This window comes from Physeter macrocephalus, chromosome 21 (genome assembly GCF_002837175.3).
Source record: "Physeter macrocephalus isolate SW-GA chromosome 21, ASM283717v5, whole genome shotgun sequence".
NCBI classification, from domain to species: domain Eukaryota; kingdom Metazoa; phylum Chordata; class Mammalia; order Artiodactyla; family Physeteridae; genus Physeter; species Physeter macrocephalus.
This window is the reverse complement of record NC_041234.1, coordinates 89,399,179-89,410,116: the sequence shown is the minus strand read 5'-3', so window position 1 is coordinate 89,410,116 and position 10,938 is coordinate 89,399,179. Positions and strand designations below refer to the sequence as shown.

The window sequence follows — 10,938 nt, the reverse complement described above, 5'->3', positions numbered from 1 at the left end:
TATTTTTTTTTTGTTTCTATTTCATTTATTTCTGCTCTGATCTTTATGATTGCTTTCCTTCTACTAACTTTGGGTTTTGTTTGTTTTTCTTCCTCTAGTTCCTTTAGTACATAAGGTTAGATTGATTTCCTCTTTGATATCTTCAGTGATCTCTTGGTTATTTAGTAACGTATTGTTTAGCCTCCATGTGTTTGTGTTTTTTACGTTTTTTTCCCTGTAACTGATTTCTAATCTCTTAACATTGTGGTCAGAAAAGATGCTTGATATGATTTCAATTTTCTTTAATTTACTGAGGCTTGGTTTGTGATCCTAGATGTGATCTATCCTGGAGAATGTTCCGTGTGCACTTCAGAAGAAAGTGCAATCTGCTGTTTTTGGATGGAATGTCCTATAAATATTAATTAAATCTATCTGGTCTCTTGTGTCATTTAAAGCTTGTGTTTCCTTAGTAATTTTCTGTTTGGATGATCTATCCTTTGGTGTAAGTGAGGTGTTAAAGTCCCCCACTATTGTTGTGTTACTGTTGATTTCCTCTTTTAGAGCTGTTAGCTATTGCCTTATGCATTGAGGTGCTCCTATGTTGGGTGCATATATATTTATAATTGTTATATCTTCTTCTTGGATTGATCCTTTGATTGTTATATAGCGTCCTTCCTTGTCTCTTGTAGCATTCTTTATTTGTAAGTCTATTTTATCTGATATGAGTATTGCTACTCCAGCTTTCTTTTGATTTCCATTTGCATGGAATATCATTTTCCATTCCCTCACTTTCAGTCTGTGTGTGTCCCTAGGTCTGAAGTGGGTCTCTTGTAGACAGCATATATATGGGTCTTGTTTTTGTATCTGTTCAGCAAGCCTGTGTCTTTTGGTTGGAGCATTTAATCCATTCACATTTAGGGTAATTATCGATATGTATATTCCTTTTACCATTTTCTTAATTGTTTTGGGTTTGTTTTTGTAGGTCCCTTTCTTCTCTTGTGTTTCCCACTTAGAGAAGTTCCTTTAGCATTTGTTGTAGAGCTGGTTTGGTGGTGTTGAATTCCCTTAGCTTTTGCTTATCTGTAAAACCCCTTGCTGCTTTCAATAATTTTTCTTTGTCTTTAATTTTTGCCAGTTTGATTACTATGTGTCTTGGCATGTTTCTCCTTGGGTTTATCCTGTACGGGTCTCTCTGCACTTCCTGGAATTGAGTGGCTATTTCCTTTCCCATGTTAGGGAAGTTGTCGACTATAATCTCTTCAAATATTTTGTTGGGTCCTTTCTCTCTCTCTTCTCCTTCTGGGACCCCTGTAGTGCAAATGTTGCTGTGTTTAATGTTGTACCAGAGGTCTCTTAGGTTGTCTTCAGTTCTTTTCATTCTTTTTTATTTATTCTGTTCCACAGCAGTGAATTCCACCATTGTGTCTTCTAGGTCACTTATCCGTTCTTCTGCCTCAGTTATTCTGCTATTGATTCCTTCTAGTGTATTTTTCATTTCAGTTATTTTATTGTTCATCTCTGTTTGTTTGTTCTTTAATTCTTGTAGGTCTTTGTTAAACATTTCTTGCATCTTCTCAATCTTTGCCATCATTCTTTTTCCAAGGTCCTGGGTCATCTTCACTATCGTTATTCTGAATTCTTTTTCTGGAAGGTTGCCTATCTCCACTTCATTTAGTTGTTTTTCTGGAGTTTTATCTTGTTCCTTCATCTGGTACATAGCCCTCTGCCTTTTCATCTTGTGTATCTTTCTGTGAATGTGGTTTTTGTTCCACAGGCTTCAGGATTGTAGCTATGTTGTAATTTAACTAAATAATCTTGTTTTTGGAGGGGAAAGAACATGAAGCATCATACAATAGTATATAAATTATTAAAATAATATCCTGATATTATTTAAATTATTAATACTGATATGTTGGCTTTTTCTCTGGTTACTTCTTTGAATACTCTCTTAATTGTGGTTCTTGTGTTTTCTCTTGACTATTATTTTCAGTCTTCTCTGCTTGTTGTTTTTTTTCTGCTCAACTTGTACATCTTGGTTTTCTGGATGGCCCCGTCTTGAACTTTCTTTCTGACTCAATACTCTGATTTTAGGTGATGTCTTCCATTTCTATGATTTTAGAGTACTAACCATATTCCCACAACTTTCTGTTTAATATATCCATCCCAGACCTCATGTCTGAGATCCAGAATGATCTGATTAACTGTCCATTTCACAGTCCCCTGTGGGATATCTTTCAGTTATCTCAGTTTGTACAAATATAAAATTGAACCCTTGATTCTAACTTCTGTTTCAAAAAACAACAGAAAACCCTACCAGCAAAAACAAGAACAAAAATCCTGTTCCACTTCTCACTCTTCTATTAAGTAGCATCATTTAGTTGCCTAGGCCAGAATTCTGGGTGCCATCCTCGATTACTACCTCTTATTTATCCCACATAAACAATCACTTGCCCAATTCTTGGTAGTACTAATATCAAATATATTTCAAATTCTATCTACTTTTTAAAATCCCTATTCTTGCAGTCTCAATGCAAGCTACCATCATCTGTTTCTAGGACCTGTGTATTATTTATGAGTACTTACTAGATATACAGATTAACAAACTGGGCATAATTTTGTTTTTAGTATTTCAAATTAACTGTAATCAGTAATTTTCAACTCGCAACTCCCAGGATTCTTTTTTTTTTTTTTTGGCTGTGTTTGGTCTTCATTGCTGCACATGGGCTTTCTCTCATTGCACTGAGTGGGTGCTACTCTTTGTTGCAGTGCGTGGGCTTATTGCGGTGGCTTCTCTTATTGTGGAGCATGGGCTCTAGGTGCGCGGGTTTCAGTACTTGTGGTGCGTGGGCTCAGTAGTTGTGGCTTGCAGGCTCTAGAGCGCAGGCTCAGTAGTTGTGGCACACGGGCTTAGTTGCTCCACGGCATGTGGGATCTTCCCGGACCAGGGCTCGAACCTGTGTCCCCTGCATTGGCAGGCGGATTCTTAACCACTGCACCACCAGGGAAGCCCAACTCCCAGGATTCTGAAGTTACAAGAATAAGAGGTAAAAGTCAAATGTAGAAGAGACATTCTAAACTAAAAAAAAAAAAAAGACTTAATTTTTCCCCCTAAATAGAACTGCGCAATGCTTGGGTGCTCAGAGGAGGTGAGCCAGGAAAATGAAAGTTCAGAATTTGGTTTCTAATAATTCTGTCTATCCTTTTATTTAGTTATTCAGAATCTTATGGTAGGAGGAAGAAGAATCCAAATTAATCTTTATATTATATAATCATAACTAAAGTTTTCTTTAGCCAATTAACGAAATTTTGCATTACGTGTGTGTGTATACACACATACATTAAAACATATTAATACATGTATATTAGTATTCTGAATAGGGAATTTATTATACTGCTAAATATGTAGGTCTCATCCCTCAGAGTGAGGAAGTTGAGTGTTGGTAGGAAGCTGTTCTTATGAGGGCATACCAGATGCTAAGTGAGGTAGAGTGGGCTAAAATACACTATAGATGTTCTTCTTGACAGAGGTGAATGATAGTCTTATGTTTTTAACCAAATAAATATATGAAGTTGTGTAAGCAAAGTATATTCCTACTGTAAGATAGCTAATTTGATAGTTGTTCAGGCAGTGGTTCTCAACAGGGGTAGGAGGGTTTGTACTCCAGGGGACATTTTTTGGCTTTCATGACTAGAGGCTGTTACTAGCATCTAGTATGTAGTTGTCAGGGATGCTGCTAAATATCCTACCATGCCCAGGATAGCCTCATACAACAAATAGTTATACAGCCCAAAAGGTCAATAGTACTTTGGTTGAGAAACTTTTTTAGGGTATTTTTTTCAGCCTGCCACATGATATCCTAAATATTTTTCAAAATTTCATTTAACAAATAAACTGTCAATAGAGGTATAATTGTTATAATAATTCCATGATTTTATTTTTATGAAAACTTAAATGAATAGAAGTATATTTGTGTGTACCTGGAATAATTTAGGAGAGGAAGGAATCAAGGGCGAACAAGTTTCTGGTTTGAGCAGCTCGTGAGGAGGATGTTGGTGACATTATCTAAGATGAGAGAAATAGATATGTGGAAGAAGATCTTCAGTTCCGATTTTACACTTAAGAGAGTTTGAGGTGCCTGAGAGATATCCAGAGGAAGTCCTAAAGGTTAGAACATAGGTGTTCAAACATATATTTAACTTGAAATTTGTCAGTATATGAATACTAACCCCGGTTTTGAATAAAATCACCTAATAGAGTATATATCTTAAGGAAAGAGTACCTTATGTCACAGCCCTTAGGAACACTAACATTCACAGTACGGGTAGAGAAGAATCTAGCAAGAGACTAAGAAGTAGCCAGGGAGATAATAGGAAATGATCCAGAAATGTAGTCTTCCAAGCCAAGGGAAGAGAAATATTTCCAGATGGTTGACTGGTGGTTGATAATGGAGGCTGTTGGTGACCTTGGTGAGCACGAGAATGAATAGAAAGCAAATTACAGTGGGTTGAGAAGTCCATGGTAAGTAAGACAGTTATGTTGTAGATTTATGTAAGTTTGGCTGTAAAGGAGGCAGAGGTGGATGGAGGCTGATGTGGGACCAGGGGAGGTTTTTTTCGTGTTTTTAAATATCAGAGAGAATTCCTCACTGATACTTTAAAAGATAATGTTTAAAAATAGTGAAGTATATAAAGTATGGTTTGTTAATGAACAGACTTTCTATGAGGTCAATATTTAAAATAGTTGCTTGGATTCTAAGTGATTCAGCAAGTGTGAAAATAGTTCTGTTAATTCCATAAATACAGGTGTATGTTTGACACTCAAACATTACTTTTATTTTTCAGATCTTTCAAGAAATCGTTTTACAGAAATTCCTTCTGATGTCTGGTTATTTGCACCTCTTGAAACATTAAATTTATATCATAATTGCATCAAAACCATTCCTGAAGCCATTAAAAACCTACAGATGTTAACATACCTTAATATTAGGTAAGGAAACAATTTTGTGGGGGTAGATTTTGTTTTTTATTACAGGTCTGATTCTTTTTAGTTGAAAAGGAATATATTTGGTTTGGCTATGTAACCTATATCTCAGGAGTATCTTATTTGTATTTTTTATATATCCACATCATAGGCTTTTGGTCTTGTTCTTGACAGCAGTGCTCCTCAAACTTTACTGTGCACAGGAATCAGATGAAGATTCTGATTCCATAGGTCTGCAGTGGGACCAGCATTTCTAACAACTCCCTGGTAATGCCCGTGCCTGCTGGTCCTTAGATCACTTTGAGTAGCAAGGCTTTAGATCAGAAATATTTTACTGAAATCATAGCACCACAACACAGATTTATTTATATGCATCCTCAGTTAAAGTGGAACATTATAAAGAAACAGTTCTTGATTTATATTTTTCACTCTCGTGACTTCTTGTTGCTACTTCAAGGATGGATAGATTGGCATGGGAGTATTGGAAGGTTAGGAAGTGGGTAATTGATGTTAATAATAAGTGCTTACTGTGTGCCAAGCAGTGTTACAAATACTTTACCCATATTACCTCATCTTACCTTCACAACAGCATTTTGAGATACGTGGTTATTATCCCTGCACTTCAGATGAGGAAACTGAAGCACAGAGAGAGGTTAACTATTTGCCCAAAATTATATATATTGCAAGTGGTAGAGCCAAGATTCAAATCAAAGCAGCAGTATGGCTATAGAACTCTCATTCTTAGCTATTACCCTATGTTTATAATAGAGTGAATATTGAATAAGTATAAGAAAAAATTGCCCTATCAAATGAGTGACATTGAATGGAAACTGGTATATTGTGACTTAACTTTAGAATCTTTTTCTTATTTTTCTTTTATGTTTCTAGTTATAAGGAATAATTTCTTCCCCCCTCCTTAACAAAGTTACTTGTCTAAATTCTCATATAGGGAAATAGTAAATATAATTAATATACATAAATAATAGCATTTCTTTCTCTCTGTGATATATTATTTATGTCTCCCCCAGTGGTGTAACCTGTCAGTACATACTATAACTGAATATAATACTTTAACTGAAACCATTTTACACCTTAAAATGTGTGAGAGGAATTTCCTTTCATAGAGGTTGGTCATTTGGGTTGTTCCTTTCTCTAATTGGATACATAATCTCCTTGGCCTCGCTTGGGAAAGGTTTGAGGAAAGTGAGGTATTTTTAAGTTTTTTGTCTTTGTTTTATTTTGTTCTTTTATGGAAAAAGTGATTTGTCAAAATTGAATTGCATTTCTATATTAACATGTATGGTATATCAGAATAGTTCTGCTAAAACTTTCTGCGATTCTTTCCCGTTTTGATCTCTAAAAGTTGACTCCTGGTTTTTGTTTACAGTCGGAGAAATTTTTGAACACACGGTATTAAAATAACATTTGTTCTAGTGACTGACTTCCTTTGACTATCTCTAAAACATGTGGCAAAAAAGTGAAGATCGATGACTTATTAGCTATGTATAAAGAAATGGAAAGCTGACTGCTAACTTGGTAAACCTGCTTCTTAAGGGAAGAAAAGCAGCCAATTTTTTTTTTTTTTTTTTTTTTTTTGTGGTACGCGGGCCCTCCCCTGTTGTGGCCTCTCCTGTTGCGGAGCACAGGCTCCGGACGCGCAGGCTCAGCGGCCATGGCTCACAGGCCCAGCCGCTCTGCAGCCTGTGGGATCTTCCCGGACCGGGGCACGAACCCGCGTCCCCTGCATCGGCAGGCAGACTTTCAACCACTGTGCCACCAGGGAAGCCCAAGAAGCCAATTTTTAAACTTTCTTGTCTGAGGGAGATTAGAATGATTTTGTATGTGCCATTCTTTTTCCTGTTTAGTTTTTATTTTGGTGAAAAGATCTTGAGAAACTTGTAAGATAATTTTTTAGCTCTTTCTTTCTTCCTGGATTCTACTCTCCTTTTCAGTGGAATCCTCAGGAAGATCCTTGTGTGCTCTAGACAGACTACTTTCCCAAGGATCCTGCTTGATCCTTAAAGTTCAAGGGTTGTGACAAGCACCTGGCATATTTGACATTCCACCAGTCTGGCTAGGATTGCTGGTCTTGGGGCATTATCCTTTTTTATTAAAGTCTGTGCCGTGTGATTAAAGCTAGTCTAGTGTTTCTGGACGTCCTCTGCAGGCATAAAATGAGGTGAAAGGTCTTGAAGTCCCCCCAATGGGATAACATTGGGCTTTTGTTGCTCTGCATGTTATACAAAATGCTAGGTACAAGTCTATAAATATCACTTTGAAAAGCGGGAAAAATAATAGCAAATTGCTAATGAATGGTTGGTAGTATGTAAATATAATGATGCACTTTATATATTTTGGTAGTAGGATTGTCTTAGTCCATTCTCCTGGTGCTGTCACAGAATACCATAGACTGGGTGGCTTATAAACAGCAGAAATTTATTTTTCACAGTTCTGGGGGCTCGGAAGTTCAAGTTCAAAGTGCCAGCAGATTCATGTCTGGAGAAGACTTGCTTCCTGGTTCATATAGATGGCTGGCTTCTAGCTGAGTCCTCACATGGCGTAAAGAGCAAGGGAGCTCTCTGAGATCTCTTTCTAAGGCCACTCACTGATCCACCTCCCTAAGGCCCCACCTCCAAATACCATCACATTGGGGATTAGGTTTCAACGTTATAGTTTTGAATGAGGAGGACACAAACAATTAGTCTACAGCAGGGATTGTTTGGGTCAGTCTGCATTGGCATGTAAATTTGACCAAAATTAGTTTGAGGGTAAGGGACCCAGAGCCAAATTGCCTGGATTTGAATCCTGACTCTCCCACTTACCAGCTCTGTGACTTTGAGCAGTTTACTTAATCTCTTTTAGACTTTTTCTTCATCTGTAAAATGGGCATCATGATAGTGTCTATCTTCCTAAAGTAGGTTGTTTTGAGGGTTAGTCAAGTTAATTCACGTGAGGTGCTCTGAACATGGCCTGCCGCATAGTAAGCACTCAATAAATGTTAGTTGTCCTTATATTTAAATGTATGCACACAGACAGGAATGTTGTATCAACTTTGAGCTGAGATAAAGGTGCTAGTAGACTGTTCTACCATAAACCCATAACAAAAGCGAATGGGTTAGGGTTACTACATGTTTTTAAAGATATAATTCTATTCATTCTTTCATAAATTTGAACACAGCACATGCAAATTTATCCTTGGAGCCTTTCCCTAGAGGTGTAGAGGTATTGAATATAGTGAAATTATGCCAGAGAGCAAGGTTCTAGCAATTTTTAGCTCAGAAGAATGATTCTAGGTTTTGAGGGCTTGTGGTGTGTAGGACAATATCATAGGTAACAGCACAGGCTTTGCAGTCTGTTGTGCCTGGGCAAGTCACTTAAGCAATTTTAACCTTTATTTTTACTTGTATAATGGAGATAATAGTCTTGTGGGGTTACTATGAGGATTAAGTGAGATAGTGCATGTAAAGATTTTAGATTTGTTACAAAGTAAGCACTCATTAAGTGATAGTTACTATTTAGTGAAAATTTATTTACTTTTGAGGTGATTTGTTCTTTTTCAACATAACATGTCAAGTTTCAGACATATTTCTCATAATGAGACTTTCTTATTCTTTTCAGTCGAAATCTTTTATCAACATTGCCAAAATACCTATTTGATCTTCCCCTTAAAGTTTTGGTCCTCAGTAATAATAAACTGGTATCCATTCCAGAAGAAATCGGGAAGTTAAAAGATTTAATGGAATTGGTGAGTAAAATAGTTGCATCAATTGTATATAATATGCATAATACATAACTTTATATTTCCAAAGATTAATTCCTTTATGGAATTTCACTGTAATTAAAAAAAAAATAACTTGGTATATGCCTAAGTTCACTTTAGTGAAATTTTGAGATACCATTGCTTATGTCTGATTTTAGCTCACAGCTACAATAAAAGCCTGGTTGTTCCTCAGTCCTAGTGAGGTTAGAAGGCTTGATTACAAGTCTTAAATGCTTTCAAACAAATAAGCATTTGTCTATCCATCTTGTGGACAGTAAAGGTCTTAGACCAGGAAGAGATAAGGTGGTTTTTTTTTTTAAGGTTTTACAGGGCTTCTATGAAAGCATCAGAGAGAGGAGAGTACAATGCCTACAAACAGTAGAATTAATAAAATGACCTTCCTCTCCTATATCCTTGTGTGATTTTATGACACCAAGATAAATGGAAAGAGGACATTTATATAATTGATTATAGAAATTGATATAATTGATTATAGAAATATAGGAATAATTTAAAGTAATTACTTTGAATGTACCATTGTAGGTATTAAAGGACATTGAACTTTGAGAGAAACATAATCAAATCTTCAAAGCACTGAGCTGTTTTCACATTTTTCTGTTACTTCTACCTCATACAATATACCATGCTGTTTATTTTCTGTTTTATCTTGAGTAATGCTTTCCCAATACATAGATTCTTTTAAAAAGTGTTCATAAATATGACTTTTTAATGTGTGGAGAGCCAAAAGTTTTCTTGAGGAATTTATGTACAGTTTTATAATGGGAAGTTAATGTGCAAATAGAATGTAAGGAACAGAAATTTCAGGAATGTCTTTTTTTTTATTCGTTAGAGAATACATACATGTGCAATTGTAATGCAAAGAAACTTCCTTGAACTTAGTCTTGTTATGTTGTAGGACCACAGAATTTTAATATTGTAAGAGATCTTATAAGTGATCAGATATAACCACTTCCTAACGCAGGAATCCCTGACACATCTAGTTGTATATTTTCAATGGTGGACAAATCTTTGTGTGTGTGTATCTGAGGCAGCCCTAATTATCTTTTGCAGAACTTTGTTATCTTTCTTATTTTGAATTAAGATACATGCCCCTATCACTTTTATCCATTGGTCCTGGGACTACCATGTGAAGAAGTATAGATAATGACAACTTTTCTTCCCTTTGGATATTTGTAATCTGTTGTATGTCTGCTCTCCATTTTACCAAACTCTAAGACCTGTTTTTCTGTAACTTAAACATCTTTATTTTATTCCTTTTCATATTTTCTATATTTCTATTCTTTATTACTTTTTATTTTTAGCTATGTCTATACTGAAAATGCTCCTTTTTATTAAGGTCTCTTTTAATGTTACACTCACAAATGAACAGAAGATGCCAGATGTGATCTAACAAATTCATATTACAAGGGACCCATTACTTTCTTTGCCCTGCACACTGTTAACGTTTTTAAAGATTTAATATATATATTCTACTTTAAGATTCTGTGGCTCTGTAATTTCTTTTTCATTCAGTTTTTGGCCCTATGTTCTAAATTGTATTACATGAGATAGTTTTTGGATAAATGAAATTTCAAAAATAGTTAGGATTTTTAGATTTAGCGTAGTATTTTTATTTAAACAGAATGTGAAAAAATATTAACCATTATTTTAGTAGGCACTATAAAATTATTGTGCTTTAAACTCTCAAAATTAGTAATGGTGGGTAGGTTGCATTAGGCTGGCTAATTGACAATTTTAAATCACACAATGAATTTGTGGGTATTACCTGTCATTGGAATGTTTTCCCAGGACTCTATTCCATAAGAGTGTGGTAGCCAGCTATAGTGAAGTTCTGTCATTAGATCTAGGAAATACTCTCAGGCCTTCAATCCCCAGCACAGTGTTTTGTAGAGTACCCATTGGTGAGTGGGTCAGTATCCTGTGCCTGGGTTTATTTCTTCTGGGAAGTGGCAGCTACCTATCAAATTTTTATGGATTTTTTGGTATGGAAATCCTCAGTATTAGGCACCTTCGGGAGGAAGCCATAGTATTTGCTTTAATGGGCATTTTCCCAAAATTTTATTATCCATCATTTGGACAATAGCCTATCTTCAACACAACAGCTAAGGTGATCCTGTCAAAACATAAGTCAGATCATGTCATACCTCTGTTTAAAAGTTTCTGGTACCTGCCCATGTCTCTGAGTAAAAGCCGAAGT

At 35.8% G+C, this 10,938-nt stretch overlaps 1 protein-coding gene across 1 annotated transcript in view; it reads left to right on the top strand.

The window, feature by feature from the left end:
- LRCH2 (leucine rich repeats and calponin homology domain containing 2) overlaps window positions 1-10,938 on the top strand; it is an 86,536-nt gene that overhangs the window by 26,693 nt on the left and 48,905 nt on the right. The window contains exons 2-3 of the mRNA XM_007109104.3: window positions 4,822-4,966; window positions 8,579-8,705. Coding sequence (XP_007109166.2) covers window positions 4,822-4,966; window positions 8,579-8,705 — 272 coding nt within the window. The remainder of the gene's footprint in view (window positions 1-4,821; window positions 4,967-8,578; window positions 8,706-10,938) is intronic.